This window comes from Mercenaria mercenaria, chromosome 9, assembly GCF_021730395.1.
Source record: "Mercenaria mercenaria strain notata chromosome 9, MADL_Memer_1, whole genome shotgun sequence".
NCBI classification, from domain to species: Eukaryota; Metazoa; Mollusca; class Bivalvia; order Venerida; family Veneridae; genus Mercenaria; species Mercenaria mercenaria.
Genome location: NC_069369.1, coordinates 63,440,022 through 63,459,328, shown reverse-complemented (window position 1 = coordinate 63,459,328; position 19,307 = coordinate 63,440,022). Strand labels below are relative to the sequence as shown.

At 34.6% G+C, this 19,307-nt stretch overlaps 1 protein-coding gene across 1 annotated transcript in view; it reads right to left on the bottom strand.

Moving 5' to 3' along the window:
- LOC123546253 (protein mono-ADP-ribosyltransferase PARP14-like) overlaps positions 1–19,307 on the bottom strand; it is a 50,271-nt gene extending 30,964 nt beyond the window's left edge. Inside the window, exons 1-8 of the mRNA XM_053551552.1 lie at positions 19,285–19,307; positions 17,295–17,407; positions 10,110–10,181; positions 8,738–8,905; positions 6,159–6,352; positions 3,244–3,388; positions 2,191–2,415; positions 1,625–1,861 (exon numbers count right to left, since the gene is read on the bottom strand). Coding sequence (XP_053407527.1) covers positions 1,625–1,861; positions 2,191–2,415; positions 3,244–3,388; positions 6,159–6,352; positions 8,738–8,905; positions 10,110–10,181; positions 17,295–17,355 — 1,102 coding nt within the window. The 5' untranslated portion in view covers positions 17,356–17,407; positions 19,285–19,307. The remainder of the gene's footprint in view (positions 1–1,624; positions 1,862–2,190; positions 2,416–3,243; positions 3,389–6,158; positions 6,353–8,737; positions 8,906–10,109; positions 10,182–17,294; positions 17,408–19,284) is intronic.

Below are 19,307 nucleotides of genomic sequence, written 5' to 3'. Positions count from 1 at the left end.
GAAGAGTGGTTCCTAAGTGTTAACGTCATCAGAATGTAATGGCTAAATATAGCCCGTTGCAATAAGATTAAAGATACGAAAATCCATTACGCAATAAGTTATAAAACACTTTGTAGAACTTCCAACATTTAAGGTTGAAGGGCAAATTACATTGGCGAAGTTTTGTTAAGTCACTCATTTAGAACTACATGTATTATGTACTACAATATCAGAAGAAAAGAATGACCTCTTCCTGGCGTGCAAATGAGAAAAATGTTAGCTTAAAACAAATGTTTTTTTTCTCCAAATATGTCCTAAAATGTGCATAAAGGACATGAATGAATAAAAAAAACGAATGAAAAGGGATGTTACTTGGCAACCATTGCTGGAACAATACGGTTTTAAATGTATCTAAAAATTCGTCATTTCATCAAGTTTAATTCAATTTCTGGCTTCAAATTTATTATGTGAACATATTTATGTGAATAACCATAAAAAGTGTTTGGGGAGGAGGATTAATATATAAATATTTCAAAGAGAGTTACTTTTCTTAAAAGTGCCAAACAGTGACATTATAGGTCCGTCACAGCAAACAACCTTTGATTTTTTTATCAAAATACTCTACTTAATGAGAAGAGTAGTTGTCAACTTCCTCAATTCTCACTAATTCAAGACCCATAACTTCAGGGCGACAAAGACTATCCGACTGGTTATATTTTGCCAAGATAATATGCCCATAAACGTTCTGACTACGTTTGGTGAATATTTGGTTAAGAACTGCTGAAGTAATGGAGCGGACACTGTCAGTATTTTGCAAATTTAAGGAACTGAAGGGCCATCACTAAAGACTGACTCGGACAATTCGGCAGGTTATCGAACTTATCCGAGATATTATGCTCGTAAGTATTGTATTGTATTGTGGAGCTCCAATATGATTTTCATTTAACTTCGGAAATTGATATAGCTTGGAAAACTTCTACAAGAGTTTTCCATACAGCAAGATACAGCATTTTGTAAAATTTAAAGAACTGCAATCAACATACCGACAACATGCGTAAGTTCACTTCATAGAATTATATTTCTGTAAATTTAGGTCAGATCCTTTGCTAATTGTATGGGAAAATATCCCAACATGCCTTTCAGTCATATTTTACATTTTGTAAAATTTCATAGGACCATAACTCATAATCTAGGCACGGTACATGTATGTCCTAACAATATGTGCAAGTTGCCTTAATGGTTATACTTTACTCTAAGTTTAGGACAGATTCCTTGAAAACGGCATAAGAAGTTATCCGGACAAGGCTTATATTAGTATTGCGCAGTATACAACGTTCTTTAAATCGGTCATACTACACGTCCTGGTAATAATATATTTCTATGTTTTGGGCAGATCACTTTAAAGCTTATATTAGTATTGTGCAATAAACAGCACTCTGAAACAGAGTATGGTACACTTATGCCCTAACAATGCGCATAACTTTGTTCCAGATATATATATTCACTTTATATTGAAAAATGCAGAAGAAGGTACATGGACAAAAAATTCGGGACGGACGAAAGGACTTTGCAGAAACAATATCCCTCCTCAAAATTATATATTAAAATGTAGAAAAGGGAAAATAATTGTTTTATAAAATGTTACCTTTTGGATCTTTGAAAAATACTAGACAATATCCTTCATCGATATGTAGTTCAACCTTGACTGTATCACCGCCCTTACTTCGACGTGTGTTTTCGAAATAGACTTCAACAGCGTCACGTGTGACATCTTCAGGAATATTGGTCACAACTATACTGTTTGTGACTGGAACTTGGACTGGTACTACATACTCCCCGCCTACTTTATATTTCCCGCATATTTCTCTGGCTTTGCTAAAATCTGGAATACAAATGGTAAAAGAAAACCTGTTAGCTATATTATGATCAATAAAATGATTTTCTTTCTTAGATCTATATGATAGGGAAGTTTTTAAAATTAAGTTCTTGGTTATTTCTTTATTTAATACACGACTCCTTATATAAATCTACGTTATACGACCTATAATCAACACATATTTTGTTGGCTGAAGGCAAAACTTGAAATTTTAAAGAATCTGTGAACATTTATATCAGGTAATAAAGCACTTAATGAATATCAAGCCGGTCAATAAGTGTACAACAGACATCACCCTCTCATCATGTTCTTATAAACGTAAATGTAAATCTTACCAAACTCATTTTTAAACTGCACGAGAGCTTTACTTTTGTCAACATTGAATACAACAGATATAGCGATCGCTTTCAATTTTGCTTCAAGAAAATTTGCTACATGCTCCTCTGTTAACGCATATGGCACTTCATCCAGGAGCAAGTCCTTTTTGCTTATAATGAAAGGATGTACATCAAGATCACTTTTATCAACTTGATGCTTTCTTCCGACGACATTTTTTACAACTGCAAACATAGTAAGACACTGATTTGCCTATTTGCTAGTAATAACAGACAAAGAAATAATGCTCGACAAAATACTAAGAGCCGGATTCAGATATCCATAATCTAGTACACTTTAAAAAATTCCACACTATAACAGTTACATAAACATGAAATCAAGAATATGACACTTTCGGTGTTTGGTAAATGTGTTTTTTTGGTAAATAGTGTTTATTAAACTCTTAGTCTTTATTCAGAATTTCCAACTCACCCATCATTGAGACTTGCTTACCAAGATGAAGATATTTCTTCCATGTCAATCATTTTAAACTGGTTTTAAACTGGTATTTAATTACTATACATGTATGTCCAAGAATTTGCTTAAGTCTATTTGTAGTCCACTTTCAATATCGGCATATTGGGCAAGGTAATACCAAATATATGAGTCACATTTTGTACTGCCAATACATTAGGTCTTACTCCTACATAAGGGTTTTTATAACATTTGTCATGTGAGAATATTGAGGAATTGAATTTATTTAGTGAAAAAAAGCTATCAAACAGCTAGCTTCAATTGAAAATCGTTTTGCTACATTTCACGTCTTCTAAAGGTACACATTAAGTTCCTAAAATTCCTAAACATATTGGATATTTTCATTTATTTGGTACAAAGTAATAAGGAACAAATAATTATATTTAACAGACAAGCAATTTCAAGAATGCAGTTGGACAGGACCAATTACTCCAATCTTTAATCATTTTCAAATTCATAGAATGGGTAAATTAAACAGCAGCTGAACATGTAATACTGTATAAACCATAGATATACTGATTGGTTTTATTTCACAATACCTGAGCGGTCCTGAAATGTGATATGTGCAAAACCTTTATCTCTATTCATTGTGAATGACTTGATATCCCCGCCACCAGACCGTCTCGTGTTTTCAAAGTAGAAACGCAACGTGTCTTCACTGCATGATTCAGAAAATCCCCGAGCCTGATTCAAATAATTATCAGTATTACTGATGCAAGGATGTTTGAAATATATACGTATTATAATGTTAATTTTAATGGAAATTGAAACCAATCATAAATAGTTACTTTCAAGACTATAATAAAATTCAAAGAAACACGGACACTCTGAGCAAGTGTTGTTTTACAAACACTGGAATACTGTACTATAACCTGTGACTGCAATGCATTAAAAAGACGCCCTTTGGTTATAAAAGAAAATAGCAATTAGCAAGAACAAAAAATTGAAGTCTACATATATAATTCATTGAAAGCAAAACACTACACATTACTATAATAGTATATTTGGGCTTCCGTGGCAGAAAAGTTAAATTCGATAACTATGAACCACTTGCTTTTGACTGCTATTGGTTCGAATCCTTGCTTTGGGGTAAAAAGTCATTGCATAAGAGGAAGCGATCTAGGTGGCTTTCGGACAGTGGGTGATTCTATTCAGGCTTCAAAACATGCCCGGAATGGCACCTGTGATCTGCCGTGTTCACGGGAAGCAGGAAAGTCGAATGTGTTGGTATGATTTTTAACAAAAACAAAAAGTTATTATTACTGTCTTGACTTTTTATATAAATCGTAAATAAGTCTGCTGACCAAAGTCAAAAATCGAGGAAACAAATGTTTGAGATTTATTTATATGCCATGTAACAAGACGGCCAAGAGGGCCGTAGGTCGCTCACCTGAGTAACACATCATAACTGTGTTAACATGTTTTACCTAATGATTTAATGGAGACAAATATTCTGATCAATATTCATTAAGTTTGGACCAAACAACGTGGCCTCTTTAAATAAGCATTTTCTTTGATTTGACCTAGTGGCCTAGTTTTTTACCCAACATGGCCCAGATTCGAATTTGTCCAAAATTTCATGAAAACAAACCTTCTGACTAAGTTTCGGGAATATTGAAGCAAAGAAGTGGCCTCTCGAGTGTATACAAGCTATTTCTTTGATTGGACCTAGTGACATAGTTTCAAAATCATCCAAGACTTCATGATAACAAACATTCTGACCAAGTTTTATGAAGATTGAAGCAACGAAGTGGCCTCTAGAGTGTAAACAAGCTTATTCTTTGATTTGACTTGGTGGCCTAGTTTTTGACCCAACATGACCCATACGATATTTCATGTAGACAAACATTCTGACCAAGTTTCATGCACATCAAATGAACAAGATTGTTAACAAGCCTTTCCTTTGATTTGACCGAGTGACCTAGTTTTGACCCCATAAGACCAAGTTCCGAACTTGGCCTAAGAATTATCAAAATAAACATTCTGTCCAAGTTTCAAGACGATATGGTCTAACATTTGGCCTCAAGAGTGTTTACAAGCTTTTCCTTTGATTAGACCGGATGACCTAGTTTTTGATGCCATATGACCCAGTTTCGAATTTACCCTAGAAATCATCAAGATAAATATTCTGACCAAGTTTCATGAAGCTAGGGTCATAAATGTGGCCTCTATGTTGTTAACAAGCTTTTCCTTTTATTTGACCCGGTGACCTAGTTTTTGACCCGACATGACCTAGTTTCGATCCAGGCCTAAAGATAATAAAGATAATCATTTTGTACAAATTTGTATCAAATCAAGGCATAAATGAAACCTCTATATGTCTGAAAGTGCCAAAATAGAAAATGTTGCCCCTTTCAGGGACAGTAACTCTAGAACCCATGATGGAATCTAGCCGGTTATCAAAATGAATCGAGATCTTATTTTAAAATCAAATATAAAATGTCACTTCTATCGAGTTCACAAAGTAAAAAATAACAAATTTTGGCTCTTTCAGGGGTCAATCAGGGGCCGTAACTCCGAAACCTATGATTGGATCTGACAGAATCATCATGGAATCCAAGATTTATTGTTGCTGATAGATATTTTGCAAGTTTGGATCAAATAAAACCATAAATGAAGTCTTTATCTGGCTGCAAAAGCCAAAATAGCAAGTTTTGGCCCTTTAAGGGGCCATAACTCTGGAACTAATGATGGGATCTGGCCACTTTTCGAAAGGAACCGAGATATTATGTCATTACAAGTTGTGTGCAATTTTGATTAAAGTTGATTGCTTAATGTGGTCTCTATTATGTTCACAAGCTAAAAATAGCAAATTTTGCATCTCTAAAACCTTTGATGGGATCTAGCCAGTTTTCGAAAGGAAACTAGATATTATGCCAATATAAGTCGTGTGCAAGTTTGATTTAAATTGGTTTCAAAATGTAGTCTCTATCGTGTTCACAAGAAATTGTGGACGGGCGCACGACAGACGGACGAAGGGAGATCAGCTTACCCTGTCACTATGTGACAGGTGAGCTAATAAAACTCTTATTGGATGACTGACTTGTCGGTCAATAATCAAAACTATTCGTCATAAAATGTGTAAAACATCTTTGAAAATTATTTCTGATGTCACTTACTGAATGGCTGATGTAACTTTGAGTCAGTGGAGAACATGTTTTATATCTGAAAAAAAACATCAGACCGATTCGACTATAGGCCGGTAAACGATTCAATATAAATAAATATTTGAGCAACGCCATGAGAAAACCAACACAGTGGCTTTGCCACCAGCGTGGATCCAGACCAGGATCCATGCTGTTCGCTTTCAAAGCCTACTGCAATTAGAGAAACCGTTAGTGAACAACATGGATCCTGACCAGGCTGCACGGATACGCAGGCTGGTCTGGATCCATGCTGGTCGCAAAGCCACTCCGTTGGTTTTCTCACGGTGCGGCTCATATTATCACATTACCTCGATGGTATCTGTTTCATCATGATGTTTAACACTGGCAGTCTCGTACATGTCAGAATAATCTTGAGAGCTGATAGGACTACTCCCTTCATCAATGGTATCACCTTCTGCCTCTTCAAACAACTCCACAACTAAAGTCTGTTTTTGTAATTTGCATGGAGTTCTCTTGTGTCTTTCGAGAACATAATTTACATCTGAAAAAGGTTAATTCCATTCACGCAATAATGTTTTTCACAAAGTTCATTGTAATTATTTCAGACAAAAAGGTTTTGGTAAGAAAATTAGCTCTGTTCAATAGGCAATTACTTTTTATGTTTATTATTTTTGAAAATACGGCGGATAAATTATAAGCTATTAAAACACTCAATGTTCCGGTCAGTGATGATAGACATGACGCCAGTGATGATAACCTTTACTGAATAACCCTACGAGCCAAGAGCAAACCTCCAGCTGTTTAAAGGCTTGGCGATTCAAGACATATGCACAAATAAAAGCAAATATATAGACTCATAATATTCATGTGTAAAAATACAATCGATTTATTAACTACATGATCAGATAATCAACAAATCAACTGAGTATGAAACAAATTGCGGATTTCATTCTCATTACATTATCACAGTTAGTAACACATGGTGTCCTGTCATAAAATCAATGTGCTTAATACAAAGGCTAAAATGTCCCAATGAACAGGAGAAATCATTCTGATGAACAGCTTGTTTACTTTTCCAAAAGCTATCATTATACTGACTCATACTTCCAAAATATATTTATAACAATATTAGCATACAGGAAGTTAAATTTACTAAACAAAACAACAATGAAAGGGTACTGCTAAATATAGTTTTAAATGTATTAGATCTATAACATCAATATCCCTTACAAACTTACACGAGTTATCCACATCGCAAAATATAACATTTTGTAAAATACTCTAACGGTCCATAACACATAAACCAAGCATGGTTCACTCACTCCTTGATAACATGCATGAATTTACTCCGTGGTATTACATTTCTACAGACAATTAATAACAAGAGGGTCATGATGACCCTGGATTGCTCATCTGAGTAATATGAGCCACATGTTTCAATGTTTCATGTTTCATGTACATTTCATCCAAATTACAAGGCTGTATCTTAAAAAACAAGAAAGGTCAGTAGGTCAAGGTCATAGTCAAGTGATTCCTAATCGCTTGGGATCATCAGGTAATTATAATTAAACAGTCTAGGAAATATGATCTGACAATTTTTGAAGTATTTTTTCCTATATAACTTATAATTATAACAAGTGACCCCCAGGGCAGGCCTCTTTTCACCCCAGGGGCATAATTTGAACAACTTGTTAGATATCCACCAGTCTATGATACATACCAAATATCAAAGGCCTAGGCCTTGTACTTTCAAACAAGAAGATGTTTATTTTTTTCTTCATATATAAGTCTATGTTAAACTTGGTACCCCCCGGCGCAGGGCCTCTTTTCACCCTATGGACATAACTTGAAAAAATTCGGTAGAGAAACACTAGGAAAGGCAACATACTTAATACCAAACCCCTAGGCCTTGCATTTTCAGGCAAGAAGATTTTTAAAGTTTTTTTCCTATATAAGTCTAAGTAAAACTTGAGACCCCCGGGGCAGGGCCTCTTTTCATCCTAGGGGCAAAATTTGAAAAATATTGGTAGAAGACCACAACGCAATGCTACATACAAAATATCAAAGGCCTAGGTCTTGTGGTTTTAGACAAGAAGATTTTTAAATTTGTTTACTATATAAGTCTATGTAAAAATTGTGACCCCCGCAGTGGGGCCTCTTTTCACCCCTGGGGCAAAATGTGAACAATCTTGATAGAGGACCATAAGATGATGTCACATGTCAAATATCAAGGCTCTAGGCCTTGCGGTTTTGGACAAGAAGATTTTTAAAGTTTTTCCTTTTGGTTGCCATGGCAACCAGAGTTCTGCATGGAATAAAATTCTTTGAACAGTTTTAAAAGGGGACCACCCAAGGAAGTTTGGTGTAATTCTGCCCAGTTGTTTTCAAGAAGATGTTTTTAGAAAATGTTGACGGACGGACGACGCACGTCACACGACACAGACGGACATTGAGCAGTCACAAAAGCTCACCATGAGCCTTTGGCTCAGGTGAGCTAAATATTAATAAACAGTAGTCAAGCCAAGTCTTTTATCAGTATTGAACTATAAACAACATAAAGTAAATTTCCAAAGGATTGCTTCATTTAAACTGAGCACGGTGCATTCATGATCTGACAATGTGCACAAGTTCTCTTCATAGTAATATATTTCTGTAATTTTGATCTAAATCACTTAAAAACTGTATTTATCCGGAAGAGGTTTATATTTAGCACTGCGCAATATACAGTACTCAATAAAATTTCAAATAGCCATAACTGCTAAAAAGAGTACAAAAAATCACTTCATAGTGATAAATTTTTGTAAGTTTGAGCCAAATCCCTTGAAAGCTGTAGGAGTGGTTTATTCCGGAAAAGATCGGATGGAATAACAGATACAAGGCAAACCTATGAATCCCCAATATTTTCTGAGTGGTTCTGAATGTTTACCTTCAGCTGTTTCAAAGGTAACTATGGCCTCGTCTTGCTCTGCGTATAGATCGACCTTTTCTACGACCATTTCGCGTCCTTGGTGTCTTTTACTCTCAAAATACAGCTGTATTGTTTCTTCAGAGACACTGCGTGGCAATTTTCTTACTACCATCCTTCTGTCAATATCTAAGATGAAGGAAAAAACATTGCTGACTTTACTGTATGTTTTAGATGAATGCTTTGTAATAAAAACATCGACATGGTTAAAATTAACAAGAGGGTCATGATGCCTCTAAATCGATTACCTGTTAAACTTGGACTTGAAATCATTAAGATAAAAATTCTGACCAAGTTTCATAAAGATAGTTTCATAATTGTGGTCTCTATATTGTTTAATAGCTTTTCCCTTGACTTGAGTGATGACTTAGTTTTTGACCCCACATGACCCAGTTTGGAACTTGTTTTTGGAATCATCAAGATAAACATTCTTACCATTTTTCATGAAGAAATGGTCATAAATGAGGCCTGTAGGGTGTTAACAACCTTTACCTTTGGTTTGACCTGGTGACCTAGTTTTTGACCCAACATGACTCAACCATCAAGATAAACACTATGTGCTAGTTCGTATCATATCAAAGCAAAACTGAAACCTCTATATGGATGAAAAGCCGAAAACAGAAAAAATGCCCCTTTCAGGGGCGGAAACTTTATAACCCATAAGGAACCTAGCCGGTTTTTGAATGGTACCGAGATCTTGCTGTGACTTAAGTTAGCAAAATAACAATTTTTTGCCCTATAACGGGCCATAACTCTAGAACCCATGATGGGATCTAACCAGTTTTCGGAAGGAATCGATTTATTATGTAAATACAAATTATGTTTGATTAAAATCGACACCGAAATGTGGCCTCTATCGTGTTCTCAAGTAATTGTGAACGGACGACATGACGGTCGTTCCTACATATGGTATTTATGTGGCTACTCTTTTGTTCCCTGTATTGTTCTTTTAGCCACGTAAAAGAAAAAATAGCCACATAAAAGCCTTACGAAATATATGACATCAAAGAAAAAGTACAGTTACCTATTATTCCTATAGCCACTTAAGCATGCAAATGTGGGCTCGGATAGACAGACGGGTGGACGGACGAAGGGCGATCACTAAGAACGTTAAAGTTTCTTACTAAACGCCAGTATTCGAGAAACTATGCAAAGAGAGTGGACGAAACAAGTTATTTCTAGTCGAGCGCACAACAGGTGTCGCTTTTACTTCTCCAGCACTGTGGTTTAATAGTATACGTAATTGGATACCTTGATGGTCGCACAGGACCACAGCTTTCAAACGCGCGATATCTGTACTGTAAGACGCTTGGTAACAAGGCAATTATCTTACCAGTAATTGAATCGTAAGGATTGTCTTCGTTCGTGTGTGAAACTCTCCTATTAACTGGCACCTCATATCCACCTGAAAAAAAGACAGTAAAATGTGTAACTTGAGAGATACGTAGCACTAATACCACACCCTGTTACCTAATGTCGATGTGTCTACCACAGAGTAATAAAAGCAGTTACGCCGAGTAGCCGAGTAGTGGTGTGAGTTTTTTAGGTGGTAACTTTTCATTTCGACTCCAAATTAAGATATTCTAGCTCTTGCACAGGTGTAAATGCCTAAACATATTATACAATTAAACCTGATTGCTATCTTTGCGAAATAAAGAAGAATTTAACTTTTTATATTGAACGTTTATTGAAAATGATGCGAAATTTGTGTTCAACGGCCAAGTTCAAATCGTTTACGATAAACTTTGAACATTTTTACCTAACATGTCAAAAGATCAACCATCTGGGGACAATTCTGACAAGTTTCAAGTCTGTCCGTACTTCTATATTGACGCTTAACCCAGATATAGTATGGACATGTATGAGATGTGTTTTAAATGTTATCTACCACGCCCAGTTTTTCTTTGATTTGATTGAGTAACCTAGTTTTTGACCCAAGATAACCTATATTCAAACTTGACCAATATTTTACCAAGACATTTTTACCATTTATCATGAGTTTCAAACTTAAAATGTGATCTCTAGAGTGTTAACAAGATTTCTCTTTTATCTAGTCTACTGGCCTAGTTTTTGACCCTACATGACCCAGTTTCAATACTGACCTAAAGTTCATCAAGATAAACATTCGGACCATGTTTCACGAACATAGGTTCATAAATGTGACTTTTAGAGTGTTAACAAGCTTTTCCTTTGATTTGACAATGTAACCTAGTTTTTGACCCCACATGACCCAGTTTTGACCTTGACCTAGAGATCATCCAGAATAACATTCTGACCAAGTTTCATGAAGATTGGGTCATAAATGAGCGGGTGACCTAGATTTTGACACAACATGACCCAGTTTCGATCTTGGCCAAGCAATTATCAAAATAAACATTCTGACCACGTTTCACGAAGATAGGGTCATAAATGTAGCCTCTAGAGTGTTAACAAGCTTTTCCTTTGATTTGACCGGGTGACCTAGTGTTTGACCCCACAAGACTTGACCTAGGGGTCATCAAGACAAACAATCTAAAGAATTCCCATGAGTTTCAAACTTAAACTGTGGACTCTAGAGTGTTAACAATATTTTCCTTTGATCTGGCCTACTGACCTAGTTTGTGACTCCACATGACCCAGTTTCATAACAAATGGGTCACAATTGTGGCCTCTAGAGTGATTGCAAGGTAAATATTGATGCACGATGCACACCACACGCCGACGGACGCCGGACAATGACCGGTCACAATACTTCACCTTCAGCACTTTGTGCTCAAGTGAGCTAAAAATCACTGAAAGTAAGGACCTTTCAATCATTTTCAAGGGCTTTTAAACACGTTTAAGAGTAAGGAATAAAATCAAGTACTTTCTATGACGTATTTACTTGTTTCAGGACGTTTTAAGTTTCACACTTTAAACGTTGATTTATACGATTTTATACTGAATATTATCGGTGATTTTTGTTTCTTTTTTTTTTTTTTTTTTTTTTTTTGAAGTGAAGTCTTGAAGAGTAAAACAATGCAAACAGTCTTGAAATATTTTCTTGCAAACTTGTCTCTTTTGACAAACATATGGACATAAGTCCAGCCAAACCTGTTGACTAGTCGGGATTTCAGCCCTATTTTTATTTGAATGCGTTGTTGTATCTTTTTATTATATAGACAGTGTTTCTATAGACAACATTTTGCTTTGCTGTTGACATATTGTTAATTCCGAAACTAATAAGAACGACGGATTTCATATTTATGCACCTATATTGACATTTAGGACCAATATTAAGCCATTCTGCTTCAAAATAATCGGCAAAAATGTCATAAATCAAAATCATACTCGGCGTTTGATAGTGACACTAACCCACTGGCACCAGATCAGAAAGAAAATGCCTCCGTATGTGTTATACCCTACCCCTAGGTATTCTATAAGAACCATGGTCGTGAACGGGAAAATATACTAACCCGTTTCAGTCGCGCATTTCATACCTAAAACACGCAGTTGGGTAAATGTGTACTATGGATATCAAACAAGTGGTAATTTATCTTCCATTGTGTACCAGTCACATTTTTCAATACATCTTATCTTAAAAAAACAACGCGTAGTTTATAGTAATTTCAACATTACACAAAAAACTTGCTTGAACTTCCCTGGTGAAGTTCCGTTCTAGATTACAAAACCATTCTGATTGGCTGTTGTAAAAATGTATGTCAATCGTCATTTTACTACACGTGTCCGCTAAAATGTGAAAATGCAGCAAAATGTGCAAAATGAATAAAATATACAGAACAGATGCAGACCAATGTACCATTTCAAATTAAAGATCATATACAAGATGAATTTCATTCATCATTTCGAGTTTTAGTGTAAAATTGTGATTTTTTTAAAATCTGTTTTTGTTTGTTAACGTTTCGCCAAACATGTGCGCACTGCCGTGACCTCTAGACCAGATGTTCATTAGGGAAGTTCAAGCAAGTTTTTTCTGTAACGTTGACGAAAGCATAAAATATGTTGATAATCTCAGCAATATGGAATAGTGAGACAATGTGACTGGTGCACGATGGGAGATAAATTATCGCTTGTTCAATATACTAGGTATCCATTCACCGAACTGTGCGTTTAAGTTGAGAAATTTACGATTGAAACGGGTTAGTATATTTTCCCGTTCATGACCATGGTTCTTATAGAATACCTAAGGGTAGGGTATAACACGTACTGAGGCATTTTCTTTCTGATCTGTTGCCAGTGCACTAACCTAACATTGTATGACTATACACACACTAGCTAGAGATGGTACCTACCCAAGAAAATCTAAGGGAAACAAGTCTGAATTGACCAATAAACTGAAGCCAACTAAAACATTGGTCAAAAGTGAAAGAAAAATCAGATAGGTCCTTTTTACAACAGCTGATCAGGCAGACAAAATATGACCTACATTTGTTTAAATCCTTTTGTATTCAATATACAACATGCACACTTTTCTCATGGCTTACACTGACAGTTATTTTATTTTATAAGTTGTAGAGAGGCCCTGACAGAAAGTTAGTAGTGCATGAAGATAATGTAAAATAATGCATAAATTCCTTTAAAGAAAATTTACCACATTGAGAAATGTTATTAAGTTCTGATCTTTTAGTAAAAGTTATATATTGTTCTCAATGGTGATACACTGGTTTGGCGGCCGTAAAAAGCCGCCCCGACTTCATCACAGTGTTGTTATATTTTCTGGTCCTTCGGGATCATTGATTTCAACTCATTTAGATTTGAAGACTGAATACTGCTTAAGCCGGTGCTAGGGGGCGTGGGCAGTGTTGCATTTTCCATTACTGCTCATGAACAGACTCAATCAAACCGAGTCTGCAATTTTCACTGTTTGCCTTGTTCTCGGTGCTTCCGAGGGATCTACTTTCCAGATTTTATTTACACAAAAATTATATATTAAAATGTAAAATTTATATATCCAACAATGAGAAATAACAAAAAACGTTAATTTGGTATCACTTTTGTGTAATAAAGCAGCCAGATTGCATATATTTATCATTTCAATTTTGAAAATGTTTCTTATGCTTTAGTCATTTTGAAAAGTTTCTCTTACTGTTCAGGAGTACTTTGTTTCAAATAATGTAACACAAAAATTCATTGTCATCAAATATAATTACAATGTTTTAAGGTAGTGGTTGTAATTACTTCATTTGAAGGTAGCTGATAGGTAATGACTCTATGTAATGTATTTTAAGCAATTCAACATTCTCTGGATGAAACTGTCACAATCATTGCTTTCCTTGAAAAAGAATAAATGCTGAAAAAGCATATGGAGATTACTATATTTGATGATTTTCGTTACAGATAAACTACCTTAAACAAGCTATAAGGTGTTTTATTTATTGTTACAAAGTAAGTGGGTAACTTTAGATATCAACATTAATTTACAACTTAAACTGTTTACACAACTTGAAAAAAAGTTTTTTGTTGGGGCCTCTCATTTACAATTATATCAATAATTATCACCTGAATTGAGTGCATTCATGAGTGGAAAATATTGATGGTAAAATGGTGTAGGGGTTTGTTTACATTATTAAATCTTTAATAACTTCTTTCAGGTAAATTTTTGGTATGGTTTTGGTAAGCTTATAATAAAGAGCATGTCATTCTCTTTCACTCAGAATTTTTTTCATGCGTTTTAGACTCTTGGCTAGTCTTGGAATTTGACTTTATTAAAAGACAAAAGGAAGTTCAGTATAGGCTCTTTCAAAGTGTTGAAAGTAGACTAAACTTACACTATACGGTATTGAATTTATTTAACTGTGGAAACTTTTGATATAGACTATAATTGGGAAATCCTAAAATCATTGAAAACGGTCAATACAAGAGTTGTCCAGTTTGCTTCAGATATTTTGAGAAAGTCATTTTTAAATATCAAATATTTCTATCTTTACACGGAGAAGAGAAAACCCATAAATATATTTAGAAAATTGGTGCACTTAGCTATCATTTCAGTCCGAAAAAAATCTGAAAAGATGAATTTGAATTTTTTAGGTACCATCTCTACACTAGCTGAGATGGTCATTATTTTAGTTCTTCAATATGTTAAATGTTACAACATACTAAATAGCTGTTCTTCTTTATTCTATATAAAATTATGCCTAGAGGCCCGAAGAATATCGACTTCATAAATTCGTATTCCAATTTGCGGAGAACTGGTAGAGATTATTAAAAATACAACTTAGACTGATCATGCTGATAGATAAACGTTTTTATATCAGATTTTCCTCCATCGTTAACGGCATCCTGTATTTCGACCATTCGGCGTGGTGCGGACACCATTTAAAAAAAAATCCCTCTGCGGTAAAGTTTATCATAACCACTTAAGGGGCCAGAGTACGGACAGATCTGAAACTTGTCAGGATTAGAGCGTTTGATGTGTAAGGTAATAATGTTCATGTTTATCGTAACACTTTTAATTGGGTTGTTAAATTGAAATTTCAATAAACGACCAATTTAAACAGTTGAATTCTTTTTTATTTCGCAAAAATAGCGACCAGGATTAATTGTATAATATGTTTAGGTATTTACACGTGTGCATGCACTAGAATATCTTAATTGGAAGTCGGAATGAAACAGAACAGCTAAAACCTCAGCGCTATAGGCATCGGGTAAATAGGGTGTGTAAAAGGGATTAAAATGTTGACGACGGATGCCGGACTAATCGCCTTTACTAACAGCTCACCTTGAATAAAGTTCTGTTGAGATAACACGTGTTTGTCCTTAAAGCTTCTAGCAGAAATATATTCATTCCATCGCCGTGGTTTACAGATACCGTGATGGTTTGGGCGGTATACGTGTAATTTATCTAAGCTCAATTTTGACGATAATCTGTTTGATGTTTTGTTGGACGTAAAGCCGACACAATTGTATTACAATATTGTGTCATATAGCGAATCTCCAGCTATTGTTGGTGGTGTACATTACTGCAGGCACGGGGTAGGCGTCTTGGTGGTAACACCGGCCTTCTGTTCACCAGCTGGATGAACAGGTAAGGTGTATAGGTGTATAAAACCAACAGCGGTGGTATGTGGTGGGGGGGTGGGGGGGGGGCAAATTATTCGAAGTCAATATGGCTTCGATCACAATCGGCCACAGAGGCTCCAAGGTCTTTAGTGTTTAGTTATCTTTATTCTTAAGTGTTTCAGTTATCGTCCTAGAAAAAAAAACAGAATCGGTGACTTAGATTGTTGTGGGAAGAGAATTTTCGACCAACACGCACTTTACATAGTAATCAGAACTAAACAACTTAAACTAAAAATATTAAAAACGTATCCACAGGAATTATACGGACTACTAATAAACTTTGATAATGAGGCAGTTGAGTCCAATAAGTCCAGGGGTGTTCAAAGATAATCCGTCATAGATCTATTGTAAAGCAAATACTGGATTTACCTGTATTGGAAAATAAACAGTGTCGATTGTATTGAGGTCAACTGCCACATTATCAAAGTTTATTAGTAATTTATTGATTAAAATATCAGGCAAAACTATTTTCTATAAAACATGGTTAGAGAACGGGGTAATTGTATAGCTATGAAAACAAACGGTTCTACAAAGTCGGAAACGGTAAATGGAAAAATGTTTTGTAAATTTGAATTGGAAGAGTATCTATAATATTATGATACCCTTAACGACTATTGTTGAGGCCAAGCTGAGAGTATTTCAATAAAAATATATTATGCGGATTATTCCAGTTCCAACAAATTTCTCCACAAATGTAATAAATCTCAGTCCAGTCTCTGTGACTTTCTAACATACATGTAGAAACATAACATTTATTCTGGGATTGTATACATACCGGTATTCAAAATAATAAAATATTGAACTTTCACAGCATCATTTGAAAATCGATTTAAACTTCCGTATTAGTCTGGGCCTTTTAAAACATCAATCAAGCTCAAAAACGGTGTCTAGTTAATTATATAATAATTTTAGTAAAATACTTTATCAAGTTTCAAAAATAGATTTTGTTTACTGTCCCTAGATTTGAGAACTTTTTAATATTCCTTCAAGAAAAGAAAAGAGTTAGACAAACACACTGCAAAAGTAAAAGGAAAACTTTCTACACATAACGTGGAATGGGGTCATATAGAGCTGTGAGAGTAGATGTCGCTTTGTTGGCAAATCCATTTAAGAAACTTTTTTAAACATAACCTTCATTCACTATGTAACCTTTTTAAAATATTACTATCTTTAAAAAAGCATTCCATAAGATCAAGAATACATCTCTTTACTGATATTCCTTGTTTACATGTTGTATAGTATAAATTGATGTTGGGTTTTACATGGAATGGAAAATAAACGGGCTATCACTAGATAACTCAAAAAACAAAAACAAAAAAAAAACTCCATTTAAAACATGTTTCCATTTTCCTCTCCATGAGGCGATAACTATTCCTCACAGTAAATCCGGTAGATATTTCACAGCTTTAAATTTCATAAAAGAATCAAGACAAGGTTTCAGTTAAAGATTTACGATTTGAAAATAAAATATTAAATATACCGTTATCTCTATATTCTGGGGGTGTAGGGGGCAATGGTCGCCCTCCTTTCCTCGACATCATGAAATCTTGTACTAGCCTCCCACGCTTCTGAATGTTGTTGTCAATATCAAATCTACAACAATACGAAAATAACCTCCAAGATAAAAGCCGAATCAGTGTTAGAATGGCAGGAAAATATTTCAATTGTTCAAGCAAAAATAATTTAACCACATTATTGCGAATCTGAAAATTCAGTTGCAGGAAAATAATTCTTCTTATTCTTCCTTCTTTTAAATTATGTTAAGTACCCTTCCCTTGAACAAAAACTAAAAATTTAAATTTTCCTTCACCTCATCTTACAATGACCGCACCTGTATGCTGCTTGGATGGGACACACATTCACATTTTCTATTTAGAAAGAACTTTAACTTGTCAATTGTAGATATTCGAGGTGATTAAAGTTATTTTATTGGTAGTATATATATTCAGAAAACACCTGTATAGTCTATATAAAAGATGTAGAATTTCAAAACTCTCGCAAAACAATTTTGATGTAACACTGCAGCGAAAAAGCTTTTATTTACTTCATACTTTATATCAAATATCAAAATTAAATAATATCAGTTTATAATTTGTAATCATCTTAGATAGATGCACTGCTTTCTGTCACATTCAAATTCTACAACTGGAAACATGTCCCTTTAAATGCTGAAGGAAATTTTCTCGCTATCAAGCGTATTTTTGCATTCCCACTCACCAACCACAACCCCCCTTCCCACGCCCCACCCCCTTTTCCATTATTTTCAAATTAAACATGAATTTTGTTGCTCACGTCTGAAATAAGAATACTGGATACTACTTGCATAGGAATTCAAAGGTTTACTTGCTCTTTTTTTTTTGGCATATATAATTTTATATTTAACTACACTTTAGAGGAGCTTCTTAAGTGATAATCCGTCTGGAATTCAAAGCTGTTAATGGTAATTCTTTGAGTATGATCTAACAATGAAATAGAAATAAAGATCCGAGAAGCCGGCTCAGTGCTGTCATCGAAAATCAATACTCCTCGATATTACGAATTAGTATGGGCATTTCTATTCAAATTTCCGCCGATTAACCTTATACTAGATCCTATTACTTTAAACAGATATGTCGCACGAATACATTTATTAGTAACACACTTTTATTTTAGCTCGACTGTGCTTATTTGAATCACAAGAAGAGTCCGCTTCCTGGAATGATAAATACTGGTGTCATATGAGGTGTTTTAAACAAAAGATTAATCTTTCATTTATTTCGTCGACTCTTAACACTTGTAATATTACCTATAAATAAGTATGGATTTAAAGAGCTGTAATAATATAATCTAAGAGATCCAGACCGTTCTCATATAGCGTATTTAATGCTTAGGCCTACGTAACATTGAACTAAAACAAACAAACAAAAACAACAAAAAACAAAAAAACAAAAACGAAACAACAAAGACCACTTTCCCGTAATCATAATATTATATTAATGACCAACTGTAAATTTACTTGCAATGCGAGAGCCCTTGTCAAAAAAGATTCTCAACGTTGTGTGTTTTTTTAGACATGTGTGATCGTCCGAACCAAGGAAGGATAATATATAGAAAGCAATTTAAAACGTATAATTTAAATAAGACTGTGTTAATCCTGTGGCAGGTAGTAACTGAAATGTTTTTTACAAGTAATACATTAATTGTTACCCATGTCAAACATACCAAACAGCAAATAAAGTCTATCATTTACAGAATTCTAAAACAAAAATTGGAACGTTAATCTTTATCAAATGTCCGAACTTCCTTATGGACTATCGTACGTATGCGAAACCGAAAGTAGATTATGACTCAGTAAATATATATGTGTCTTACTTTAATAACGTTTTACAAAACAGTGATATATCAAAATAAGTTTACGAGTAAGTAATACATCAGTATCATGAATATTATATGTACTGTTAGCACAAATCTTTAATAATTATAAACCGTACCTTTCCCATTGATACGTCCGATC